The sequence below is a fragment of the Oikopleura dioica genome, chromosome PAR (assembly GCF_907165135.1).
Source record: "Oikopleura dioica chromosome PAR, OKI2018_I68_1.0, whole genome shotgun sequence".
Lineage (NCBI taxonomy): Eukaryota > Metazoa > Chordata > Appendicularia > Copelata > Oikopleuridae > Oikopleura > Oikopleura dioica.
The window spans coordinates 7,974,583-7,998,291 of NC_137293.1; the positions used below are offsets into that span (position 1 = coordinate 7,974,583).

Consider the following 23,709-nt stretch of genomic DNA (forward strand, 5'->3'; position numbering starts at 1 on the left):
GACGATTCTATTCATAACTCGGATTTATTTAGTATGAGTCGGTCTTATGCGAGTCTCAATTTGCCAAATTTATCGATAGACGAGTCGGACACCTTTGAAAATCCGAATTTCTTGAGCCAGACATTCAGCAGAGAGCACTTGGTTTCAAAGCCACAGGAGACGTTCAGCGTTGCCGAAGATAGAAATGTTTTGAATGCCGAAGAACTGAATGATGCCTTTGCTGGAATTTACAGGGATCATGCGGCGAGCGCTTGTCTTGACGAAGAAGTCAAACTCTATGCTGATGCATCGGGGCAGGCAGGAAATATGCTGCACGAACTGGGCAGGCAGTTGGAGAATGCTGGAAGAAAAGCGTATGAAATCAAGGTAAAGAAACTTGAAAATTCCTGTTGTTAAATATAACAGGCTTTTTTTAACGTTGCACATAATTGGTGGACCGTTTTTGATGGTGTTAGAGTCGAGATATTTCAATTCTCTCTTTTGCACCTTGTTTAAGAGGGTCTGTAGTATGTTAAATAAGCTTTTGGTGTCGGCACCATCACTGGTGGTGGAGTAATCACGACATCCAAAATACACTAAAATTATAGGAAAATCAAGATGACGTCATTACTCCAGCACCAACACTGGTGCTGGCACCAAAAACTATCATAATTATTTCGTATACATGTAGGAAACATCCCTGTATGATAAAAAAGAATATATGGTGCTTTTAAGGACTTTTCAAAATTTCTCCCACCATTCACGCTTTGCCGCGAATTCCCAATGAATGAGGTCATTACTCCACCACCACTGATGCTGCCGACACCAAAAGCTTATTTAACATACTACAGACCCTCCCCTACATGGTGCAAAAGAGATAACCAAAATATCTCAACTCTAACCCGCTGAAAAGCGCTCCACAAAAATGGTGCAACGTTAAAAAAAACCTGTTTATATCATTAGAATCTCTCCAGTGAGATCATCGAAGAAGCAGCTACTTGGAGACTCTTACAGGGAATTATCCAAAACAAAGACTCCGAAGAAATGGAAAACTTTGCCGAAACTGCCATGTATTCAGAGCGCGACGCCAAGGCCAACTGCTACCGAGCGCACCCCGAACTTCGCCACTTGCGTGCCGTTCTCGACTGGTTAGAGCACAGCGCTAAATTTGAAGATAACCACTTTACAAATCGAATAACTCCCGACAACACATTCCATCAAGTAAAGTTGGGCAAGATCGACGTTGATCTCAATCCTGACGTCGCGAAGAAAGATCTTCATGTTTTGGACCAGCAAGCATTGACCAAATTCAACACCGATATCTTTCGCATGATCCGCTCTGGTGATCTCACTGGAGCCATCGAAAAATGCCTCAATTCTGGTCAAGCATTCAAAGCGGCCATCATGGAAGGAGCTACGATGTATCACAATCCGAAAATCGAGGACGAGCATGCAGAGGGCGAAATTGAAGGTGTCGAAATGCGAGATATTTGGAAGAAATCAGCCTTGGCATTTTGTGAGAGCCCTCAAATTCCGCTTATTGAGCGAGGAATCATAGGAGCTGTTTGTGGATTCAGTGAGCCGCTTCTTCAATTAGCCAAGAGTTGGGAAGATCGACTCTGGGCGCTTCTCACGGCCGCGATCGATGTCATCATCGAACAGTCAATTACGGAAAGCATGATGGGAGCTCGAGAGACTTTACCAGATTCATTCTGGAAACAAAATCAACCCGTTGAAAACTTGCTGCAAAAAGCTGCGGCTGGAGGCAACTCGCAGGAAAAGAAGACAATCTTCAGAAAAATACAGGAATTCCTGATCCTTGACGATTTGGAAGGTCTTGGAAGCCATATCGAAACAATAGACGCAAAGAACAAACACCAAGCGAGATTTCTAGCACACTTGTCGACTGTTCTTCAAAGCGTTGGCGTTGGATCTGTTACCACGGCTTGCATTGAGTATGTTTTTGATTAATGAACAGGTGGTAAATTTCTTTAGAAATTACTCGAGAATGCTGGTCTCCTCTGTCGACCCTGATTGCCGACCACATGAGGATGCGCTTCTAGTCGCTCATTATTGCCGACTACTTGACGAAGAATCAGCATCCGGACTTTACTCTCAATTGCTCGTGAATCTGAGCTGCATGAATCAAATCCATCGTCAGAAGTTGATCGATTTAGCGAATGAGGTCTCATATTTTTCTCTCGCTAGTTTCTCATCTTTCTTCTAGGCTGGGCTTTGTATAAGTTCTATCACGAAACAAGCGGCTGTTTCGATGCAGCAGACGAAATCGGGAGAAACTGATTTGGATGCTTTGGAAATTTTACTCGCTAATAAGGATTTATCGGTAACCTTTTCTTGAAAGCTTTTGGATATCTTTTTCTTTTAGTCTTCGTTCAATATCGCCTGTAGTCTGATCAAAAACATGATTGTTATGAAGAACGACGAAGCTGCACGAATCGCGGTGAAGAAAATGGAAGATGCTGGTGCTAATGAAATCAAGAAAAATGAACCATTCGTGGCGATCCGAGCGCACTTGGAAGCCATGGACATGTTTAGCAAGTGGAGCAGACTCTTCAATAACTCCACGCCGGAGGAAATTCAGGAAATCACATCCGGCTTGACATTTGTGCAGGTAAATCCATTCTGCTTCATCAACAAGTTATCAACCTCTGATAGAGAGTGACGATCGAATCGAGAAACGAGCAGAAAAGATCTGACATGTTGAAATCAGCGCGAGAGCTTCAGTCGCTGGCTACGAGAATCGATGAAAAAGTTGTACAGATTCTTACAACGAACGCGGAATGGTTCGACAACGATGCCAAAGCGTATGAAGCCATTTCTAGAATTTTGTCTGATACTTTTTAGTGTTATTATCCCCCTCCTCGTCGTAGCATCGATGAAGGCTCAATTGGGATCGAACCTGCCAGAGAAAGCGATCAAAACAGTGAATATGCTCATGAGCTCCAAATACGGCTTGTTCAACTTTCTCAACACTCAAACAGCTCGAAGCGTACTCGACCTCGCCGCAGAAGCTAACTCGATGATCCTCGTGAATGAAAATAAGCATTAGGCGTTTTTCAATTACTGATTCCCTTTTGAAACCTTGTGAAAGTGTGTGAAGTTCATTTTTAGACCAAATTAAACAAACTGCCACTTTAGAAAACTCTCAATAATTGGACATTTTAGAGTTTTTAGAATAATCGGAATTCGAAGATGTTTATTTACATGAGCAAAAAGATCGCCGTCCCAGACGGGGCGACGCTAAAAGCCCTTGCTTGGAATAAAACACATGGGTTCATCGCCGCCGCGGGAGTCGATGGATTCTTAAAAGTCCTCAAGCTTGAATCTCCAGACGATACTCCAGAAAACAGGATAAAGGGTCTATCTGCCCCTTCGAATTTGGACATGAATGAACAACTTGATGGACACTCCACGACTGTAAAGATTGTCATCTGGAACGAGGTCTACAGAAAACTCACAAGCGCTGACTCCCGCGGTCGAATAATCGTTTGGGTCATGTACGACGGGCGGTGGTACGAGGAAATGATTAATTACAGGCCGAAGACGACAGTTACCTCCATGCAGTGGTCGCCCGAGGGGGAGAGAATAGCGATCGCATATGATGATGGGCAAGTCATCGTTGGTTCAGTTGACGGTCAGCGAGTGTGGGGCAAGTCAATCGGTGATTCTCCAGTCACACATGTTAATTGGTCACCTGAAGGAGACAAACTGCTCCTGGTCCTTGCTGGAACAGAAGTCATGGTACACGATGCCAACGGAGACCAACTATTCAAAATGAGAAGCATTCCTCCGGGTCAACGTGTCTTCTCAATCGCCTGGTATGCTGACGAAATCCACTTTTTAGCACCGAGCAAAAACACGCTTGTCATAACATTTATGTCTGGTAAAGCCGTGTTACTTGAAAATGAGTCAGATCCGAAGCCAGAGATGATCGACACTGGATTAGAAGAAGTCAAAGATGTCAAATTCTCTCCCGACGGTCTTTATATCGCCTTTGCTGGCAATAAGCGAAACTCACCAAAGCTTCCGTATTGGTGCGAGTTATTTAACACAGCCGGAGCACACTTACGTTCACTAAAACTTCCCGGACCAGTGGAATCGATTTCGTGGGAGAGATTACGACTAGCTGTCAGTTACAAGGACTCGATATATTTCGCGAATCTGAGGCCTGATTATTTATGGGGCTATTGTGCAGAGTCCCACACACTGGTGTACGCATTCCAAGGTGATCTTGGTACTCCAAAGATTATGTTCTGGAATACGAAAACCGGCGGTCGTCATTTGAAGACTATCGAGTCGCTGAATCACCTTGGCACCGCTGGAGACCACGTTGTCATTTGCAAGAGCGCTGTCAACTCACAACTATCGCTGCTGAACTCGATCGGGGCTGAGCTTGATCAAATCACTGTTCCATTCTTTGTCAAGTTCCTCGCTGTTGGCAAAAACTTCGCGGTCGCTGCAAGTATAGACAAAGTGTTTGTTTGGCGGCTGAAAATTGCGGAAAAGTCAAGCATCGGCCAGTATGCTGCCGTCGCTGGACAACAGACGAAAATGATCGACGTGGATCGAGAGGGAAATGATGAAGTCACGGCGATCTGTGCGAGTCAAAGTCATTTCATCATCGCCAGAGATAGCGGCAAACTCTTACGTTACGGCTTGCCAAGTATGGAGCTCGAGCAAGAGTTCCAGTTTTCTGGTGGCACTCCTTTAGACATAAAGCTCAACTCCAACTCCTCAAAAGTATCAGTAATTGATCATCAAGCGTTGTTGTATATTGTTGACCTGGATGCACGTCAAGATGATGGGAGCAAAGGTGAACAGACGAACTTTGATAGGAAAGAATGCTGGAATGTCATGTGGGCCAGTGACGACTCCAGTCAATTGGCGCTGAATGAAAAGACAAAGCTTACGATATTCCACGACAAGAAACATGAAGAACCTATCGTTACATCTGCGTTTGTCTCCTTGATGCGAGATCACGAAGTTGAATGTGTACTGGTTGATGAAATCATGCGGCGTCCAGAAGATCCACGCCCTACGGACATTTTTGTCCAGGAATCAGAAACGCTGAGGAATGTGCGAGAAACCATCGAAAAAATAGGAATCGGCCAAGCGAAAGAAATGGTTCTCAAAAACTCGAGTCCTCGGCTATGGCGAATACTTGGTGAAGCAGCGATGGAAAAGCTCGAACTCAAGACGGCAGAAGAGGCGTTTATTCATTGCAAGGACTATCTGGCGATTCAAGTTATCAAAAAGCTGAAGAATTATAGCGACGATACACTGAAGAGTGCAGAGATTGCGGCATTCTTCGGGAGGCATGAAGACGCTGAGAATTTATACAGATCAATTGATAGGTGATAAATATTTTCCCCCTAAAACTTACTCAAAAATCAGGTTGGATCTTGCAACAGAGCATCAACGTCTAATTGGAAATGAACAAAAAGTGTTACAGATTTTAAAAACAACTCATGACAGTGCGTTGTCTGACGATACTCAACTCAGAAAGTCTTGTAAAAATATTGGTATCAAAGTAAGTCGCCAGCTGCTTTTTTAGAGCTCATTATTTTTTAGTCCTTTTACGATAAAAATTGGGATGTTGCTTGTAAATTTCTCAATGATGCTGGTGAATTTAAAAAGGTATAATTTCGACAAATGAAAATCGAATTTAATAGAATTTTAAGAACATTAGAGCTCATTACATGGCTGGCGATTGGCAGGGCATGATGAGAATAGAGCAAGCTCTCTTTGATGGAGCTGAAGAACTTGTCGAGTGTGGTCGTCTCTATCGCAGCCTAGGCTTATCAGAGCAAGCAATCAATGCGTTCATTCGAGCTCACAGACCCGACTTGGCATGTAAGACTGCTGTAGAGCTTAATGATTGGGAAAAGGCTGTTAAACTTGCAGAGGCTCATAAACTTGATGATGTTTCTGGTTTGCTTGAGAAGAAAGCCGCGTCGCTGCTGGACGCTAAGCTAGGTAAGTCTTTATTGACGAAGACTATTACTACTTATTTTGTTTTGCAGACTGCCAAGCGTCTCAATTATACAGCAAAGCGGGCAACTTCATCAAGGCAGCTCAGCTCCTCTTCAAAGTCGCCGCCAAGGAGGGCTCACTCGCTAATCTCCAGCCTATTCGAGTCAAGAAGCTCTACGTTCTCTCCGCACTACTTGTTGAGCAACATCACGACCAGAGAAAAGCTCAATCCGGAAGAACTGACACGCTTGGAGTGCTGGAAGGAGTTTTGAGAGAAGAAAAAGAAGATTTCGCCGTTGTAACGATGCTTGATTCAGCTTGGCGAGGGGCTGAAGCGTGGCATTTCTACACACTTGCTTGTAAACAACTCTACAGGTAAACATCTCTTATAATACAGACGTAAAATTTTACTTACAGTGGAAATCCTGATGCAGCAGCGACAACATCCATCTGTCTCGCCCAATATGAAGATCTCATTGACCCGGTAAAAATCTACTCTCTTCAAGCTACCGCCTCAGCCGCCGCTCGTCGTTTTGGTCTTTGTTCGCGAGCATTTAGTAAACTTGAAGCAATGCCAAGCTTATCTGAAGATGAGCAAAATCAGTACGCACAGTTGGCGATCAGAATCTTTAAAAAATACCGCCCGGAGGACACCAATCCATATGACAAGATGCAAAAAGAGACGAAAATACCGACGTGTGTCATGTCTGGAAGACCTCTTACAGGTAGCACAAGACATTTGACAGTTCCTTAAATCTTGTTTAGACTGCCAGTTCTGGATGTGCTCGACCTGTCGGCATTGCGCCTACGAAAATGAAATCCAAAGAGCAGAAATTTGTCCAATGTGTCACAGCCGAACAGTCTAAGATCCAAAACCAACTGTTTATTTTTCTACAATTCTGTCAAAGTCTATATTTTCTACTGAAATTTTCGTATTTTTCTACTGTTATATCTACCTTTTCGTATAAACAGGTTTTTTTTTATACTGACGCAAATTGGTGGAGCGTTTTTGAATACCTTCCACTCAACATTTTTCATTTCTCTCTTTTGGAGAGTAATGAAGAGTGTCTGTAGTATGTTAAATAAGCTTTTGGTGTCATTTGCACCATTGGTGGTGGAGATATGACGTCATCATTCTCGAGGTCTCTATTCATAATGCATTTTGATGACGTCATTACTCCACCATCATTACTGCTTCAATTTTGTTTTTAGATGTCGGGTGAAAGTAGTTCACAGGACCTTCTGGTGAAGGTGCAGAAGAAGGTTCTTGGGAAAATGGTGGGGAAAAACTCTATCAAACTAGTTGTCGATGATAATATCTCCGTCGTGCTAGACGATTTCTACAAGTGGGCAAAGGTAAGTTCTCGTCCTTGATTTCAAGTAAGAAACATTTCGAAGATCGAGTCGGGAAAAGCAACAGCAGAAAAACTGTTAAAAGACGCGATCAAATTGGTAGTTAAAACCGGAGTTCTATTCCACAACAAGCAAATCGATCAGGGCGAAATCAAAAACTGGGAAATTCTGCGCTCGAAAATCAACAATATTGCCAACACAATTTGCTACTTTCACAGGACTCCGTTTACGTATAATAAAGACATGCTCCACGGCCAACTTGACTCGGCCGACACTCTTCTCAAAACTGCATTGAAGGTAGCTTCATTAGAAATTTTCTGATTGACATTGCGTTTAGCCTCACGTGACAGAAAAAACCATCGGCCGAGTAGAGAACGTGTTTGGCTGGCTAAAAAAGACCGAGCACCTCGATTCTCTTTACTCGACGAAGCACGACGCGCTACGAGAGGACATGATTACCAAGCTCGAAGTCCTGCTTGAAAAAGACGGCATCTAAGCACCCCTGCATTCCCCACACTTACACATCAAACTGCGAAAGCCCTATCAACTTAACACTTATCAACTTATCTCCCTCCTGCATTTCTGTCCTCCATCTTCTATCGACGAGCCTTCCAATTTTTTATCGAGCTTATTCACATGTAAAGTATGTTCGAACAACTCACTTCAATTCACTTCACTTCGTACTGATCTATTCTCGTGCCTTACTAAAGTTTATAACAATAACCATTATATACAGAGAAAGAACTGCTCACCCAGCTAATCATTTGTAAATAAAAGATTGATTTGAAAAGTTGAAAATGGCGCAGAATATTGACTTTGACGAGGAAGACGCAGCTCAGCTCCAGTTTCCAAAGGTTCATCTTTCATTAAGGCGTCGATTTAACAAGTTATAAGGAGTTTGCAGAAACCACGACGCTCATGAATTCGGAAGTCAAAGTTCTCCTCGAGCATAGGATGAAAAACGACGAAGGAAGACGAGATGATGTCGAGCTTTCGGAAGTATTCCAGAAGACACTTGACTACTGCAAGGTATTGAACAGTTCTAACGTACAACTGTCAGTTCTGACATTAGCACTGCTAACATTTGATTGTAGCGATTCTCCAAGTTCAAGAATCAAGACGTCATTGTCAACGTCAGAACTATGCTGACGGCAAAGCGGCTACATCGTTTTGAAATCGCTGCGCTCGCCAATCTTTGCCCTGAAACCGCTGATGAAGCTAAAGGTATATTATTAGAAATTAACCATCGCGTATCTTATCGTTGTAGCGTTGATTCCCAGTTTGGAGGGCCGCTTCCCTGACGAAGAACTCCAGCAAATGTTGGACGACATGGCTACGCAGCGAAGTTTCCAAAGCTGAATTAGTCTGATTACTGTTCTCATCGAAAAGCTCCGCAAATTGCGAACTGTAAAAAATACTGCCGAAATTGAACAAGCTGGCAATTTGATTTATATTTTATAGAGTATTTGGACGAAATCGGATGTTTTCTGGGTACATCGATAGCAAAGGTGATCTGTACGAGATCACTCTATCAACATCTGTCGATGGATTCCGAGTTAGAGTGCGATTAGAGCGGCAAAGCTGGGCAAATTCCTTCTCGCCGCAGTATATATCCGAGTTGACCAAGAAAACTGGTTGTCACAAGGACTTTGATACGTTTATTACACTCTTGGCAAAAGCAATCACTGGAAAAGGTCTGTTGAAAGTCTGTCTAAATTGACCACTTTAATGAGTCATTAATAATGACTCTTTTTAGAAAATACCGAATGTTGTCTTCAAATACTAACTCCCGCAGATCTCGAGTCCCTCCGCAACGGATCAACTTCCGCTCGGCAACCTTCGCACATAAGGCCTCCTGGAGATCGACGTTATCTCTTACTTACAGTTCACAATAATTACGAAAAGAACCACTTCCCACTCAGCCTTCTTCCTGAAAGTAGTCAAGTCTTCAACCCAACCTCAGTTTTAAAACCAGGCAACACACTTCACTTCCCGAATAAAAGCGAATCCGACGCACTCGAGCTACGCACGATAATCGGACAACTTCAAGACGAAATCAGGAGACTAAAAGCGCCGGATACAGTTGCTCATCAAAAGTCAAATTTTGAAGCGCTCGTTTACGAGAACATGATGCTGAAACAAAAGCTAGAAGAAGCGAAAAACGAAGTCAAAACAGTAACAAGTGCCAAACATCAACGACAAATCCGTAAATTAGGTAAATCTTCCTCGATTAGACCAATCTTTCAATATGCAATCAGTTGAAGAAATGGAAACTGCATTGAGCTCAGAAAAGACGAAAAACAAGAAAATCCTCTCTCAGAAAAACGCTCAGATAAAATCTCTAGAAGGAGAACTTCGCGAGTTCCAATCAGAAAACAGAAAGCTAGAATCAAGACTAAGCAAGTTAAAAACAGAACTAGAAACGTACAAGCGCGGTAGAAAACCGACGATATCTCACACATCTGTATCGCGGATACGAGATACTAGATCGAGAGAAAACTCTTATGATAGACAGCGAAGTCGACAGAACTCAAGGGAGAGGACTTCTAGGCCCGTCAAAAGGAACAGTTTGAAATGGCTCTATTCTGATCGATTGAATAACCTCTAGCGCCTAAGGCAGGAAATCTATTCTACCGAAAATCGATCATCAGACCGGAAAGGCGCATTTCAACCTTTTCAAAAGAGCTTCATACACAGCCTCAACTCGAGCTTCAAGATCAAGAGAAGTTTCCCCTGCTGTATCAAACAGAAGCGGACCTGTACCTTCTACTGGTCGACGGTCGAACTTTAGGTCGAGAGATGTTTCCCCCGCGTGCTCTGTCAGTTCGAGAAGATCAGTATCATCCATCGGATCTGCGAAATCGGTGGGATCAGTTGGCTCCAGGGGGAGCTTCAAGCGATTCGACCCAACTGCTTATGTCAGAGCAAAAAAGCAGAGAGAAAGTGAGACAAAAAGATCATTAGGTAAGAAACTGAAAGAATTTCAAGTGAGCAAAAGTTTTAGCGCGTAACAGAAGACCCCCGGCCATTGAGAAACCAAAATCACGATCGAGAGCAGAATCAGTTGATTCAAACTACTCTCGGAAATCTAGGCAAGTTTATTTCTAGTAAGGCTTTTTAAATGTCTTTACAGACTATCGCGAAAATCCACTGTAACTCGTTCTTCAACACCTGATCCTTCACATCACTCCTTGCAAAACGACACACTTGACTCCTACACAGGAAGCCAGGCTTCTCTCCGTCTTGAGGATTCGCTCATCAACGGTAGCTCCTTCAACATCGGCGAGATTGACCAACGCCTTGAAGCACTTCAAATGTACATCAACGAAGCCTTACACTGATACTTTCCATTCCACTTCTTTTGTATTTCCTTTCTTAATTTTGATACACGAAGTTATTTTTTCCAACAAAAGCAGTGAGCACGACCTCTTAGAATGGACGTCCTAGGCGTTGATATTCAAGAAGCCGCTCGAGTCTATCTAAACTTCCTCGATGATGGCGACGATGAAAATAAATATAATGCAGAGGTTCTGTAAGTACAGTCACTCACTGGCAAGATAATATTGGATCTTTTAGTGATATGATCAAGGAAAAACAGACTCGTTTGGTCGTCGATATCGCTGATTTGAGAAGACATGATGCTGAACGAGCAGAACGACTTTTGAATGGTGCATTTAGTGAAATCATAGCTTTCGAAAAAGCTATCAAAGAATATGTCAATCAAGTGGATCCACAGTACAGTAAGCTTCATGAAGAATTCTATCTGGGGCTCGAAGGCTCCTTTGGAAAAAAACACGTTACTCCAAGAACGCTGAAAGCTTCGTTTATGAACAGTACTGTTTGTGTCGAAGGAATTATTACAAAGGTACAACAGTAATACTGTCTAAATGTGTTAAAACTGTTAAAGGCTTCACTTGTCCGTCCAAAACTCGTCCAATCAATCCACTACTGCCCTGCAAGCAAGAAAATGCTCTCCCGACAATATGGCGATTTGACTTCGATTTCTGAGAAAGGCCAGACTGGCAGCGCGTACCCAACACAAGATCCCGAGACTGGCGAAGCGTTAGAGACTGAATACGGCTTGTGCACTTTCCGCGATCATCAGACTGTCACAATCCAAGAAATGCCAGAAAAAGCTCCAACGGGACAGCTCCCTCGATCAATTGACATCGTGATGGACAATGATTTGGTTGATCAAGTAAAGCCTGGCGACCGTTGCCAAATTATTGGAACGTACCGATGCTTGCCAGGAAAGAAGGCTGGCCATACGACCGGAATCTTTAGAACAGCGATTATTGCGAATAATATTAAAATGCTCAGCAAAGACAAAGAAATTATTTTCTCAGGTAAATATCCTCTTTTCGAGTCGATCCATAGCTTTTGATTCTAGACAAGGACGTTGCAACTATTCGAAAATACGCAAGAACGCCAAATGTGTTCAAAAAGATTGCAAGTTCCATGGCACCAAGTATACACGGCCATCTGTATTCGAAAAAGGCTCTTCTTCTTATGCTCCTCGGAGGATGTGAGAAAATCTTGAAGAACAAAACGAGACTCAGAGGTGATATCAACGTCATGTTCATCGGCGATCCTTCTACTGCCAAATCACAGGTAAACGGACTCGCTTGTTTCTTGTTTTCCACATGGAATTAAGCTGCTTCGATATGTGCTTAAAACTGCCCCGCGCGCTATCAATACTACCGGTCGAGGTACTTCCGGCGTTGGTCTCACTGCAGCGGTCACAACCGACGAAGAAACTGGTGAAAGACGGCTCGAAGCTGGCGCCATGGTTTTGGCTGATCGAGGAGTCGTTTGCATTGATGAGTTTGACAAAATGACGGAGATGGATAGAACCGCCATCCACGAAGTAATGGAACAGGGTCGAGTCACTATCGCCAAAGCTGGTATCCAAGCGAAATTGAATGCGCGATGCTCCGTGCTCGCAGCTGCGAATCCTATCTTTGGAAGATATAATCAATATAAGACGCCAATGGAGAACATTGCGATGCCCGACTCGTTGTTATCGCGTTTTGATTTGCTCTTTGTGATCATTGACAACGCTGAGCCAGAGCTCGACAGAGAGATCGCTGACCGTGTCATCAAGAATCATAGGTAACCGATGGACTCTTATTGCGTGATGCTAAGATGCCTCTTAGATACCGAGACCCGTCTCAACAAGACGGTGAAGCTATTCAAATCGACAATGATGCAGACCGACTCACGACCAACGAGGAAAACTCTGCCAGAAATGACGCTGGAGGTATACTACCTTTCTATGTTTTCATATTCTTAAAAAATATAAGAGCAAATGTACGAAGATCACAACGAGTTCCTTCATGGATCTCGACGTTCGAGCGAAAGAATTTTATCATCGACCTTCATTCGAAAATATATTCAATGTGCGAGAGCATTGAGACCTGTCCTTACAAAGGTAGGATTAATATAAGATTCGTAAGTCTTACATTGTTTTAGGCCGCAGCCGATTTGATTTCTGAAGAGTATGCTCGACTTCGATCTGTCGCCGATGTTTCAGGTATCGAGCCTACTTTTATATAGCATTCAATCGAATTTTATCTAGAGGGCAATGCAAAAACAATTCCTATCACTGCTCGAGCGCTTGAGACTCTGATCCGTCTCTCAACTGCCCATGCGAAGTGTCGAATGGTCAAGAAAGTCATGAAGGAAGACGCTCAAGCTGCTATTGAGCTTATTCAATTTGCCTACTTCGCAAAGGTAAGATTTAAATGACTCAATCTTCGATATTATAATTCCGCAGGTCACTGAAAAGCCTAAAAAACGAAGAGGACAGAGAGAGCACGATGGTACCGATGAGGAAGACAACGTTGATGAAGAATTGTCTGAAGAGGAAGAAGAAGAGCTTGAGCCACCCAAAGAAGATGAAGACTCCCAGGATGGACTAAACGAAAGCATCCATGACATGAGCATTAGTGAAGAGGTAAGCTCATCATTCGCTACTGTTTTCTCAATATATCTTAGCCATCAACATCCAAGAAAACACCTCGAAAAGGTCGTAAAAACAAGCGAGGACGGACATCCGAGTCAAGTGCTCGAACTCCAAAGAGATCAAAGGGTGATCAATTCGATGCCAACAGCGACAACGAGGATGAGACTCCTACTATTAAAATCACCGACGCGCCAATAGTACCAGTCCCTGCTGCACGACGTGAACAATTCCAGAATCTATTGAACGATGCCTTCTACGAAAATCGAGAACAGGTCAGTTTTAAATGCGTTTTCCTTTTTTCATACCTACTCGTAGACTGTGGCGCTTGCTCATGCGAAAGAAGTCATCAACTCCAAGCTTATGCCTTCGGAACAGTTCTCCGACTCCGAGATCAATTCAATTGTCACTGCAATGGCTGAAGAGAACATGCTCATGTGCGCGGACGAAATGCTCTTCCTCCTGTAAACGATTCACAACACATTCCTTGCAAAAAAAATAGGAAAATTAATTAATCTTGAATCACTGAACCTTCATTTATCTCACTGCCACCTTATGAAATCGCACCTGACGACCAAACCCCTTATCTGACTCACATGTAGAGAGCAAGGAACAAAAAATAAAGTTCAATCTGAAAGCTAAAAGATCTTTTTATTGCAGAATGAAATGTCACTAACCGCCGAGGAGCTTGATGCGCTTCTAACGTTCACAGATCGATGCCAAGATGGCAAGGACTCCGAAAGAAGTATACAGGATTTGAGCCTGTCTTTGTACACTGAAAAACTCAACGACCACAGACTCGTTTCCGGGCTAGCCTGTTTGCTTGAATGCGACCTCCTCAGCAGGGTTGCGCGCGTTGGCGTCATTGGCGCGCTTGGTTGCTCCAAAGAAACGCCATTCAAAGAAATTTATCATAGGATCAATCCAGTTTTAAGTAATCCCTTTGAGCAGGTACGTAGTCAATATTCGACTCGTGGTAAATTCTTGTAGAAATTGCTGCGTAATATTCTTTCCGGAAATAAAGATGTTCTTCAAAAAAGCCCAAAAGCATTGCTGTCAACAGAGCTGCCAGATGTTCCATTGCCACTGATTGAGAAAGCGCTTGGAGATGACTCGCGATCTGCATTGCAGCGAGCAGCAATTTCTTCCATAATTCCAGATCCAGAACGCTTCAACGTTTCCAATCAAAGCGGTGCACTTCTGTCCTCATTCTCTTCCTTGATTTGAATTTAGATGAACAACTCCGCAGAACTACGATGCAAATGATCCTTTCCGAGCCAAGCTTTGGGCAGCGATTCTTGCGCCCTTCACAGATCTCGATTCCTCCTCCTGTTTTTGACTATATTGAAAATGAGGTACAGTCGCTTAAAGATATCTTTTACCAATAAGTCCAAGCTGGAATGGATGCTTCCAAACGAACACTACCACCACACGTTGGAGTGGGATGATGAAATGTGTGTAAATAGCAAGGAAACGAGCGAATTCGAAAGATTACTGAAATTTTCGACAGAAAGAAAGCTCGACGCCACGGAAGAAGCATATTTAAAAGAAGCTATAAAGGTTTTTACTTGAGTAGTGACAGTTCTTACGTTTTCCGTAGAAAGACCACCGGCTGATGGAGTCGCTTGGATTCACAGCCGACTTGCTGCCTCAACTGGTCGAGTACAACCCCATGCTGACAGTTGAGTTCCTCATGACCGTCCTGGAGCACGAAGACAAGGACGAGATCAAAAAGTATCTTCATCAAATGACGCAAATACCTGTAACGTTGCAGAGTCTCGAGGTGGTCAACCGCCTCGTCTCGCAAGTTGAACTGCCTTCAGACTTCATCCCTTATTATATTTCGCGCTGCACGAAGACGTGCGAGGACCAAAAGGTACTCAGCTAACTGTAATGGCTATGAACGGAACGTAGGATCGCTCGCAGCAAGGCCGTCTTGTGCGTTTGGTTTGCGTCTTCTTGCGGGCGCTCATCAACAACTCCCTGTACGACATGAAGGACAGCCTGAGCGAGGTGCAAGGATTCTGTGTCGAGTTCGCAAGGATACGCGAGGCCGCCGCGCTCTTCAGGTTAGATCCGCACACATGTTTCGCTTCTATTTATTAGGGCCCTTAAGACTGCTAAGGAAAGTTGACTCGGAAAGAAGCGCCACCTCCAAAAGTTGATGCAAAATCCACTGCTGATAAAAATTCATAAAACTAAATAAAAATAATAAAATCACTCACTCTCACGCGTTGAACATCGCGTTCTATCTTACTCAGCAAGAAAAAAGAGTCAAGTACAGGGACTTGTGCAGTTTCTTTTTCTCATTTTCACCAAGCAAAGGCAGCAAATCCGCCAAATCCGAGAACATTAGTCCCACTTGAAATGGCTGCTTTGAACCTTCTTTTTTCATGAACTCGAGCTTCACCTACGGCTTTTAGTATAATATTTCAACAGTTGCTTTCTTCCAAAGGAATTTCCAACAGTTGAGAGAACGGTGCAGATGTGGAGCTTGAGGTTTCTCTTTTTAACTAGCGATTTTACGCAGGAAAACATCAACGCACGGTCGATGTTTCAAAGATCTACCGGAGGGAAAGCTCTCTGTGAGACTCGTGGGGAGACACTTGATGAGATGTGCTGTCAGGGAGTAGAGCTCAAATGCTTTGGATGCAACAACAAGTTACTGAATAAGTTTGGCATCCCATGCGAAGAGCAACCGACATCGATTGAAAGTCCAAATGATGAATTGAAAAGAGACTGTTTTTGTGACTCCTCTTGTTTGCTGTTCGACGACTGCTGCAAGGATTTCAAGAGACTTTGTGGAAAAATACCACGTGAGTTTAAAATATTATATATGTTTTCATATAAATCAGAACAGAATAAAAGTAACCCTCTCTTCGTACCTCAGTAAGGTTCCACCAAGAAGGCGTAACTAAAGTGAAATTTTATCATGTCTTATTGGTAGTGTGAGATCTTTAAGCAGGTATAAGAGAAGGAACGACTTTGTATATCCGGGCGCTTGCAAGTGAGATCACATGATGCTGAAAATTACCTGTTTTTTCTGTTATATTCTCTGGCTGCAAAAAGAATAAATAAAACCCCAGGAAATTTTTAATATTAGACTAACGTAGAGAGCTATTACAACGTGAAATAAACTCTGACACTTGTGGTGCTTCAAGGTCTTTATTTTTCTATCAATTGAAGAACTTTCAGAATAAAGGCAAATATGTACAAATAAATATTTTGTTGGAATAGTAATTTTTGAAAGCGTGAGCTTAGCACCATCCAGATGCCATGATTTCTTCCATCGTGATTCGAGACATAGGATCAGGGCAGAAGATGCGGTCAATCAGAGCGACTGTGAAGGGAGAAAGGCTGCGTTCGGCGAGGAAGTTTCGCTGCATCTGGCCACGACCATCAGTCTCCCAGTTTCCGGTAAGAAGAATGTAGATGACAGCTCCGATGCTCCAGACAGTGAGTGGCTCGGCGCTGAGAAGTCGGTTCTGGAAGAATTCGATGGGCCAGTAGTTGGGAGTTCCACGGGCAGTTGTGTAGCAGGCTCCGTCGCGGCTAGCACATCCGAAGTCGATCAGTCGGATCTCAAGGGTCTCGGGGTTGATGAGGATGTTCTCGTCTTTGATGTCGCGGTGGCAGATGCCGGCGCGGGCGAGTTCCATGCAGCAGGTGATCAACTGGCCGGCAATGATGCGAACCGCTTCCTCATTGATTGCCCCGTTCTTGTTGGCGAATTCGAAGAGGTCGACGTAGCCATCGAGGCGCTCCATGACAAGGACGAAAGAAGATCGCCGCTCGTACCAGTCAAGAGGAGCGACGACGAAGTTGGATGCTTGGGCTGCCTTGAAATGGTAGTAGATCTCGCTCGGGACGGGTCGGTTTTGAACTTGTTTGAACTCGGAGATCTTGTTTCGTGGAATCTGCTTGATGACGACTCGCTGCTCGGTCTTGTGGTGAAAGCCTGTGTAGATGACGCCGTTGGCAGATTTCATCATTTCTTCCTCGACCTCGTACGTCTTGGCGAATCTTCGCTGGTCTTTGGAGATTTGTTCTTGAGGAGAGACGATGTTCTCATCGGAGGAGTAGCCGGACTCGCTGTTTCGAGACATTTTTCTTTTTGAATCTCTGACTGTTTTCTAGCTCTCAGTGCTTTTGCTCGAGTTCTTGTTGTTTGAAACTGTATTGTTTATGATTTGATGGTTGCCTCTCCTTCCAAGAGCGATTTTATAGGTTCCGAAATTGCGCCGCGGCGCTCTTGCCAGCCGTTTCCCGCGCTTGGGCTCAGCGTGACATCGTCGAATTTCTGAGAAGATAAAGATCAACAGTAGATTCTTCGTACCCCCGAAGCAGATGTAGCTTCGATAACGATACGTACAATAGATAAGCTGTTCCTGTTCAAATATGAACAGATAGAAGGTAGCTAAGAAATTGGGTCAGATTTTGAAAGATATTTTGGAGATGGAGAAGTTACATTTTTATTGGAGGAAATTCGTGAAGTATTGCCTTGAAAATCCGTATCCTTACACGAAAATCGGCCTGTTGTCTACAGTCACTTACCATTGCTTTCAACTCCTTCGACGGTTCATAAAAAACCGCTTTGGAATTATTTTCTTGAGCTCTCTTAGATGCCTGAAATCAATAATCCGCCCCACACGAGTCTCGAGGTGTAAACCGCAAATCTCCAAAGGCTCGAAATTCCCGCTCAGCGGAATCCCAGTCACTGATCCGACAATCCCTTCACCGATATTATAAACGGTTATTCTTTTTTTGCGCGCTTTATTTCCGTTGTCTGCCTCGAAAGAATCTAGTGCACGAGATTTCCTGCCTGGTCGTTTGTGTTTTCAAGGCCAGCCGAGAAAGTGGGTCAAGGTTCCTGGAGGGAGACTGTGTTCTAGGCGACTTTTGATATCATTAGTTATCTATCCAGTTCACGTTTTCATCTTCCAAACTTCGCCTCAATCATTCCGGCTTCGAACAAAACTTCTGTCGACAGCTTCCAAGAACTCTTGAAAATTGCTGCCCAAACCGGTTGGGGCAGCTCCCACAGAGCTTGCAAATTCAACTCAAATACGTTCCAAGATCGTAAATTTGTAACTCAAATCGCGAATCTAAATCTCCTTCAGAACCATAAAATCATTCGCTTCGGTCAAAACTCAAATCTTTCCGGAATTTGGCGAATTATCGGATCAACCTCTGAACTCGCCGCATTTCTTTGAAACCGATAAAATCCAGCTGGAACAGAGAAAGCGCTAGAATTTCTCTGAATATCTACGATTCAAAGAAATGTATCTTTCAACAACTGATTCGATGGTTTCTCTCGGCAGGAGACCACAGGAAATTCAAATTCGGAAGCTGAAGATTACTGGTGCTGCGATATCAATCAGCAGCATTCAGGTGCATTTCTAACTGCATTCAAATGCAACACTCTTTTTCCTGGCCCTAGTTCCCAGAAAGTCTATTTTTACAAGACTTTCCAATTTTCCGGGCTTAGCGCTTTCCCCGAAAGCTGACCTTGAACACGAGCAGCTTGCGTAAACTGGCCCCGATTTCTCCGTACAGTGGGTTGCGCAGGTAGTTGCCCCCTAAAGTGCGGGTGGAGGGGCAACCAATCCTGCAATCACTTTGAGCGAGTCTAGAAAGAAACAATAGAAAAAGCGCGGGCAAAGGGGCAACCAAAGCTGCAATCGCAAAGGGGCAACCAACTGCGCAACCCACTGTACACTCACGGCTGACCTGTTTTCCGTAATTCCGAGGAAAAAGTTCTTGACCTTGTTTCCGTCAGAGTAGCTCTCCAAACATCGAACTGGGTCTGAAACTGTTCACGATGACAAACGGGAAAATGATTTTATGAGATTTCAAACACTTGACTTTGCCTCATTTCGACACCCTAAATTTTGATCGAGATTTTTTGGCTCCAGTGGTGTTTTACCAAGAATATCTCCTGTTGCTTGCCTCCAGAATCTCAGGGGGATTTACGATCTCCTACCGAATACTACCCTAGAAAATATTGATCCGTCCAAAATTTTCCAAAATCTCTGAAAAACAATCAGATAACAAATTTCCAGGAAACTCTTCAGTAATGACCACCATCAGGACACAACCTGCATACATGTACTCATATTATTTCAAATCACCTTGCCTGCTTAAAATTTACGCATTGATGGTTGTAGGCGGTCACGAGGAGACTTTTCTCCCAGTTCGTATTTTCGCGAACGAGGAGACTTTTCTCCCAGTTCGCCGAAATTCGAACGAGGAGACTTTTTTCTCCCACTGACCACGTTCTGAGAATTTTTGAACGAGGAGACTTTTTGCAAGTATTTTCTCTAGATGAATTTCACTGCGTAGATTCTACGCCGTCGAAGATGAATGTTCGACTGATTGTCTACAAAAGATAATTGGAGAAAAAACTTATTCTTCAGAGGATAAGGAAGAAAATAGGTTGGACAGGAGAAAATTATAAAATCTAATTGCCCCCAACCACGGGGCTTCGCCCCTTAGGTCCTAAAATGCCGAGGTCTAGTCTAGGGTTACTTAGGGTTACCTTCAGTAACCCTAACTAACCCTAGCCTATCCCCCTCGGGTAAGTTTGTTCTGTCATTTCGCCCAGTGCCCCCTAACCCTAACCTCAAATATAAGAAAATGCTCCCAACTGCAAATTATTCCTCAAAAGCCGGGATTTGGCGAGCCCAAAGAGTGCCTATGCGCTTCGCGCCTGTCTTTTAGAAAACCTCGTAGAAAATGTGTCATATTACCAATCAACATAACTACGGAAAATGTTTTCAAAAAAGTCTCCTCGTAACCGCGATTCAGTTGAGAAATGAACGGGGAGAAAAAAAGTCTCCTCGTTCGCATTCTGACGAACTAGGAGAAAAGTCTCCTTGTTCGCGAAAATACGAACTGGGAGAAAAGTCTCCTCGTGACCGCATATCACCGCATTGATTTCCTGGAAACAGATTCAAGCTCAAAACTGATGAGCTGACAGGGCCACGCTGCAGGTTTCCAATACCCAATTTCGCTAGTAAAGACCTTCGCCGATTCAAAAATTAAGGTCATTCCTGCCAAATTGCCAATAAAAAGAAGCTAAACCTTCGTTTCAAAGAAAGTTCCTACTGAGACACTGAACTAAAACTTGGCGCCGAAAATGTAGGACACTGTTCTTCTGATGCAGCTCAACATCTCCTTTTCGGTCGGTCACGTCATTTTCAAAAAAAAAAATGAAATCAAATATTATCACGGCTAACTGGATAAATTATTGAGTCGAGCTCCGTGGAGAATGCGATTTGAAATAGTTAGAGTGTAGAAAGTTACTTCTGATGCGTGAGATTAGTTTTATGGGTATGAAAATGTTACAAAGTTTATTGACAAGTAAAAATTGATATAAAAAATCACAAAGCCCTACATTGACGGCACATTATCTTTTATCCAGGAAAGTGCATGCGTGATAGATGCGTAAATTGTTGGTGCTCCTTCTTCTGCGCACCCTCTGCTTCGATTGACGACTCCAACAAGCGTTGCTTTTCCATCAACATCGCAGATCAGGGGACCTCCGGAGTCTCCCTTAATTAACATCAACTATTGTTCATAAAATATTAACTCACGTGACAAGCGCCAGTATTAGCATCAGTGAGTCCATTGCCGTCAAAGTCAGGTAAGCCGGCGCAAATGTCATCTTCATGAAGCGTTTCATAAACTGAGTTGTTTCGGCAATATTCTTGGTCCAGCAGATATATGCCCGCCGACTTTAGTGTCTTGGATGGCTTGTTTTTTGAGGTTTTCCCAAAACCAGCTATCCAACATTCAGTTCCGTGGGCGGGTACTTCCGATGGTAGACAAGGAGCAGATACGATTTTATCCACGTCAGCAGATTCAATGGAATCGGTAAACTTGATCAAGCACCAGTCGTTGTTTTCTCCAGTATGATTTGGGTGAGCAATGAAATCCGTCGATGTGAGTTTGAATTCAGAGACTATGAAATATAATTAAAGCTGTCAAGAATATTATACTATTATCCGCGTTATCTTACCGTCAACTTTGCCCGTCAAATACGTCGACTTTGAATCGCCGAAGAAAGCATCAACCTCGCTGAACTCGTCTCTGCAGCAATGAGCTGCTGTAATGACTGTATTCTTTTCCAGTACACTTCCTCCGCACAATGTCGAATACGAACCTCCTTTGACCCTTTTGAAACCAAGGCTAACAAACCAGGGCCAGTCCGAAGACTTCGCATTTGCTCCCCCAATGATTTTACCCGTTGAAAATCCCGCTTGAGCATTACAAGATTCCAAAGGTGGAATTTGATGTGACGTCGCAACGAAGGGCCCGAGTGTTGTGACAGGCGTGTCACAGTTTATTTCAGGAATCTAGGACAAAGGGATTAGCAGCCCGCTAGAAATAGAACGCGGCAGGAGAGCCTAGTAACCAATGGCAGGGACTCCCAGGACGCAGCAAAAGGTGACAAAGGCGCCCGAGAGCACCTGGTTTCGAGCGGGTGCACCGGAATCACGCAGGTTCACTCTAAAGGTTCTTAGCCTGCAGCTAAAACCTAAATCGAGAAATTTAAAATAGAGGCTTTTTCTCAGCAGAAGCATTACCAATAAGACTCCTAGCTGAATCAAAAGACTCTAGGTAGACCATCAATCGATGCTACCGCTTATTTCACCAGTCCCAGGACTATAAACCTCTTCAGCCTCACGCAGTGCGTCTAAGGCTCAAGCTTCCTCCATTAGCGGCCACACCGGTGCGCCAAGCCGAGCCAATCAGCTCTCAGGCTACTCTGAAGGAATCAAAAAAAAAAAGAGAAAGAAAAAGAGAATCTTTCCTTAAAGAAGTTCGGAATTCTTCTTCCCCAGTTCAGCGGGACTCACTATTTACTCCTCTTCTTCAGACATGATCGAAGAAGCCTTCGTTAAGGCAGCGGAGGAATTCGGCCCCAAATGGGGAGTGGCTTTGGACTCAGATCCTACACGCCCAATTGAAAACTCTCAAAGAAGAATCCAAACCCTCGACGAGGATATTTCCAGGAAAGGATCTCAAAAGATAAACCTCAGAATCCCTCGGCTAGCCCAGAAGGAAGAATCTTTTCCCCATTCTTAGAATTTTTTTTGATCCTCTCAAAGAAACACCCTTCTGCTCATGAGCCAGATAAACTGGAAAAGACTCTCCCGTACGGCAATGGCGACTCCGAAAATAGCACCTAGGCTCTTAAGACTCTACGTCCCTGCGGATGCGAACGAGCCTCTATCCAATCACAGATTGGTTTTCGATCGCCAAACTCCTTCAAAGGCGAGATTCAACTTCTCAGAACTCTCCTCTTGGGCCCAAATCATATTTACGGCACCATCAGGGAAAGAGTCACTCTGGATAGCCCACCAAAGCAACGAACCCGCCTTCATCCTCTCCATTATAATGGAAGAAATTGCAGAAGCGGAGAATGACCGCCCAGACTCTTGGCTACTGGAATCCAAGCCATACCCGTTCAAGCCATCGGAGAGTCCCACAAAGTTGTTGAAGCAAGAATCGTTGGGAACAAACGACGCTCCTAGCGTCAAACTGGACGACCACGAAACCATCTTCAGCCTTTTAGAAGCGCTAAAGATAGGAAGCACTAAAGGCCCGCTCAGAATCGTGGCCCGAAATTCAGACTCCCACCCGGCTCCGAACCTTCAAAAATCAGAAGAAAAGGGCAGACTCTTTCCGTTCAGTATCCTGGAAGAACTAAAGAACTGGGAAAAAATCAACGGCCAAGACTGGTTTTGCGAATGGGAAGGCTCCGAGAATCAAGACATTCTAGATGAAGGTTTCTGGCATCACGTCTGCCTCCGAGTGATCAGGGAAAGTAAAGTCAGGACTCAAGCGAACTACGAAAGACCAAGCTTCACAGACGAAAACTGGCTCCGAAGACTCATAAAAAAGGGCCTCGAAACGATCTTCGACTCGATGCCAAGACCAGACGCTTTCATGAAGCCGCAGGAGCTCCTGGACTCACTCAAAATGCTGAAATCGATTCACAGTGACTGGCACGAAATTTGCCACCAGAGAAACGCCTGGCTGGAGCTCAAAGAAGACAGAGACACCCAGTGGGCAAGGAAGGGACCAACAAATGCAAATGCATGGATCATCGATGTGATCGGTGAATATGCCTCAGTAGACTCTGCGACGCCGAACCCGACGCCGCTGACTAAGATTCTTACGCCATTGCTGCTTCATTTGGTGCACAAGCAACTCGCCCAAGACTCCGTCATCGGACAAGACGGAAGCTGCAAAGAAATGCCCACACAGTGGCACACGGACTGGAAAGAACTGAAAGACTCCAATTCGCTGAAAAAGTGGCTAGAATTAGCAGCAAAGAAGGTTAATCCAATTAACACGACGGTCAGAATCAAAGAAGTCGGCAAAGGAAACTCCAACTGGATTCTCTGGATCCC

The 23,709-nt window shown here is 44.0% G+C and overlaps 9 protein-coding genes across 12 annotated transcripts; 7 read left to right on the top strand and 2 right to left on the bottom strand.

The window, feature by feature from the left end:
• Positions 1–27: 27 nt before the first annotated feature.
• LOC145703701 (nuclear pore complex protein Nup107-like) lies at positions 28–3,139 on the top strand. Its single transcript, XM_081781087.1, has 7 exons — positions 28–366; positions 943–1,934; positions 1,975–2,164; positions 2,207–2,323; positions 2,366–2,611; positions 2,656–2,804; positions 2,845–3,139. Exons 1-7 carry the CDS (start codon positions 34–36, stop codon positions 3,047–3,049), a joined length of 2,232 nt encoding a protein of 743 aa, XP_081637213.1. The 5' UTR covers positions 28–33; the 3' UTR covers positions 3,050–3,139.
• Positions 3,140–3,169: 30 nt separating this feature from the next.
• On the top strand, positions 3,170–6,962 carry LOC145703699 (WD repeat-containing protein 35-like). Its single transcript, XM_081781085.1, has 7 exons — positions 3,170–5,354; positions 5,395–5,530; positions 5,572–5,637; positions 5,682–5,976; positions 6,024–6,348; positions 6,391–6,698; positions 6,739–6,962. The coding sequence occupies exons 1-7, from the start codon at positions 3,193–3,195 to the stop codon at positions 6,837–6,839; spliced, it is 3,393 nt and encodes a 1,130-aa protein (XP_081637211.1). The 5' UTR covers positions 3,170–3,192; the 3' UTR covers positions 6,840–6,962.
• Positions 6,963–7,164: 202 nt separating this feature from the next.
• LOC145703705 (tumor necrosis factor alpha-induced protein 8-like) lies at positions 7,165–8,077 on the top strand. The gene is made up of 3 exons (XM_081781093.1): positions 7,165–7,329; positions 7,372–7,623; positions 7,664–8,077. Exons 1-3 carry the CDS (start codon positions 7,186–7,188, stop codon positions 7,820–7,822), a joined length of 555 nt encoding a protein of 184 aa, XP_081637219.1. The 5' UTR covers positions 7,165–7,185; the 3' UTR covers positions 7,823–8,077.
• Positions 8,042–8,764, top strand: LOC145703706 (DNA-directed RNA polymerase II subunit RPB4-like). The gene is made up of 4 exons (XM_081781095.1): positions 8,042–8,180; positions 8,221–8,355; positions 8,421–8,550; positions 8,594–8,764. The coding sequence occupies exons 1-4, from the start codon at positions 8,124–8,126 to the stop codon at positions 8,683–8,685; spliced, it is 414 nt and encodes a 137-aa protein (XP_081637221.1). The 5' UTR covers positions 8,042–8,123; the 3' UTR covers positions 8,686–8,764.
• Positions 8,765–8,767: 3 nt separating this feature from the next.
• Positions 8,768–9,949, top strand: LOC145703704 (centrosomal protein CCDC61-like). The gene is made up of 3 exons (XM_081781092.1): positions 8,768–9,020; positions 9,083–9,541; positions 9,585–9,949. Exons 1-3 carry the CDS (start codon positions 8,807–8,809, stop codon positions 9,932–9,934), a joined length of 1,023 nt encoding a protein of 340 aa, XP_081637218.1. The 5' UTR covers positions 8,768–8,806; the 3' UTR covers positions 9,935–9,949.
• Positions 9,950–10,709: 760 nt separating this feature from the next.
• Positions 10,710–13,766, top strand: LOC145703700 (zygotic DNA replication licensing factor mcm3-like). The gene is made up of 12 exons (XM_081781086.1): positions 10,710–10,858; positions 10,903–11,191; positions 11,234–11,672; positions 11,717–11,937; positions 11,981–12,438; positions 12,483–12,586; positions 12,630–12,757; positions 12,799–12,859; positions 12,905–13,059; positions 13,103–13,282; positions 13,324–13,563; positions 13,607–13,766. Exons 1-12 carry the CDS (start codon positions 10,761–10,763, stop codon positions 13,754–13,756), a joined length of 2,523 nt encoding a protein of 840 aa, XP_081637212.1. The 5' UTR covers positions 10,710–10,760; the 3' UTR covers positions 13,757–13,766.
• An 84-nt stretch (positions 13,767–13,850) lies between these two features.
• On the top strand, positions 13,851–15,539 carry LOC145703702 (CCR4-NOT transcription complex subunit 11-like). Of its 4 annotated transcripts, none has more exons than XM_081781088.1 (7): positions 13,851–14,239; positions 14,279–14,480; positions 14,522–14,643; positions 14,684–14,848; positions 14,889–15,164; positions 15,203–15,357; positions 15,405–15,539. In XM_081781088.1, exons 1-7 carry the CDS (start codon positions 13,955–13,957, stop codon positions 15,451–15,453), a joined length of 1,254 nt encoding a protein of 417 aa, XP_081637214.1. In that variant the 5' UTR covers positions 13,851–13,954; the 3' UTR covers positions 15,454–15,539. The 4 variants fall into 4 exon arrangements, with proteins under 4 accessions (XP_081637214.1, XP_081637215.1, XP_081637216.1 ...); XM_081781089.1 differs by having other exon boundaries at positions 15,215–15,357; XM_081781090.1 differs by having other exon boundaries at positions 15,395–15,513.
• A 1,006-nt stretch (positions 15,540–16,545) lies between these two features.
• LOC145701613 (serine/threonine-protein kinase pim-3-like) lies at positions 16,546–17,394 on the bottom strand. The gene has a single exon (XM_081778825.1). It carries the CDS (start codon positions 17,392–17,394, stop codon positions 16,546–16,548), a length of 849 nt encoding a protein of 282 aa, XP_081634951.1.
• A 3,286-nt stretch (positions 17,395–20,680) lies between these two features.
• Positions 20,681–22,686, bottom strand: LOC145701615 (serine protease 29-like). The gene is made up of 4 exons (XM_081778826.1): positions 22,618–22,686; positions 21,309–21,645; positions 20,884–21,251; positions 20,681–20,842 (listed from the first exon to the last, which is right to left on the bottom strand). The coding sequence occupies exons 1-4, from the start codon at positions 22,684–22,686 to the stop codon at positions 20,681–20,683; spliced, it is 936 nt and encodes a 311-aa protein (XP_081634952.1).
• Between the last annotated feature and the right edge of the window lie 1,023 nt (positions 22,687–23,709).

Excerpts from the sequence above, each read along its gene's own strand:
- LOC145703700 (XM_081781086.1), top strand. The coding sequence starts at position 10,761 with ATGGACGTCCTAGGCGTTGATATTCAAGAAGCCGCTCGAGTCTATCTA. Across the intron at positions 11,938-11,980 it reads CTTCTACTGCCAAATCACAG|CTGCTTCGATATGTGCTTAA; the intron begins GTAAACGGACTC and ends CATGGAATTAAG. Across the intron at positions 13,283-13,323 it reads ACATGAGCATTAGTGAAGAG|CCATCAACATCCAAGAAAAC; the intron begins GTAAGCTCATCA and ends AATATATCTTAG.
- LOC145703702 (XM_081781088.1), top strand. The coding sequence starts at position 13,955 with ATGTCACTAACCGCCGAGGAGCTTGATGCGCTTCTAACGTTCACAGAT. Across the intron at positions 14,481-14,521 it reads CAACGTTTCCAATCAAAGCG|ATGAACAACTCCGCAGAACT; the intron begins GTGCACTTCTGT and ends ATTTGAATTTAG. Across the intron at positions 15,358-15,404 it reads GAGGCCGCCGCGCTCTTCAG|ACTGCTAAGGAAAGTTGACT; the intron begins GTTAGATCCGCA and ends AGGGCCCTTAAG.
- LOC145703699 (XM_081781085.1), top strand. The coding sequence starts at position 3,193 with ATGTTTATTTACATGAGCAAAAAGATCGCCGTCCCAGACGGGGCGACG. Across the intron at positions 5,355-5,394 it reads TTATACAGATCAATTGATAG|GTTGGATCTTGCAACAGAGC; the intron begins GTGATAAATATT and ends CTCAAAAATCAG. Across the intron at positions 5,638-5,681 it reads ATGCTGGTGAATTTAAAAAG|AACATTAGAGCTCATTACAT; the intron begins GTATAATTTCGA and ends TAGAATTTTAAG.
- LOC145701615 (XM_081778826.1), bottom strand. The coding sequence starts at position 22,686 with ATGGAGAGGATGAAGGCGGGTTCGTTGCTTTGGTGGGCTATCCAGAGT. Across the intron at positions 21,252-21,308 it reads TTTGACGGGCAAAGTTGACG|TCTCTGAATTCAAACTCACA; the intron begins GTAAGATAACGC and ends TATATTTCATAG. Across the intron at positions 20,843-20,883 it reads CTAATACTGGCGCTTGTCAC|GGAGACTCCGGAGGTCCCCT; the intron begins GTGAGTTAATAT and ends ATGTTAATTAAG.
- LOC145701613 (XM_081778825.1), bottom strand. The coding sequence starts at position 17,394 with ATGTCTCGAAACAGCGAGTCCGGCTACTCCTCCGATGAGAACATCGTC.
- LOC145703701 (XM_081781087.1), top strand. The coding sequence starts at position 34 with ATGAGTCGGTCTTATGCGAGTCTCAATTTGCCAAATTTATCGATAGAC. Across the intron at positions 367-942 it reads GAAAAGCGTATGAAATCAAG|AATCTCTCCAGTGAGATCAT; the intron begins GTAAAGAAACTT and ends TTATATCATTAG. Across the intron at positions 2,612-2,655 it reads CCGGCTTGACATTTGTGCAG|AGAGTGACGATCGAATCGAG; the intron begins GTAAATCCATTC and ends AACCTCTGATAG.
- LOC145703705 (XM_081781093.1), top strand. The coding sequence starts at position 7,186 with ATGTCGGGTGAAAGTAGTTCACAGGACCTTCTGGTGAAGGTGCAGAAG. Across the intron at positions 7,330-7,371 it reads ATTTCTACAAGTGGGCAAAG|ATCGAGTCGGGAAAAGCAAC; the intron begins GTAAGTTCTCGT and ends AACATTTCGAAG. Across the intron at positions 7,624-7,663 it reads TTCTCAAAACTGCATTGAAG|CCTCACGTGACAGAAAAAAC; the intron begins GTAGCTTCATTA and ends CATTGCGTTTAG.
- LOC145703706 (XM_081781095.1), top strand. The coding sequence starts at position 8,124 with ATGGCGCAGAATATTGACTTTGACGAGGAAGACGCAGCTCAGCTCCAG. Across the intron at positions 8,356-8,420 it reads AGACACTTGACTACTGCAAG|CGATTCTCCAAGTTCAAGAA; the intron begins GTATTGAACAGT and ends ATTTGATTGTAG. Across the intron at positions 8,551-8,593 it reads AACCGCTGATGAAGCTAAAG|CGTTGATTCCCAGTTTGGAG; the intron begins GTATATTATTAG and ends TTATCGTTGTAG.
- LOC145703704 (XM_081781092.1), top strand. The coding sequence starts at position 8,807 with ATGTTTTCTGGGTACATCGATAGCAAAGGTGATCTGTACGAGATCACT. Across the intron at positions 9,021-9,082 it reads AAAAGCAATCACTGGAAAAG|AAAATACCGAATGTTGTCTT; the intron begins GTCTGTTGAAAG and ends GACTCTTTTTAG. Across the intron at positions 9,542-9,584 it reads ACGACAAATCCGTAAATTAG|TTGAAGAAATGGAAACTGCA; the intron begins GTAAATCTTCCT and ends ATATGCAATCAG.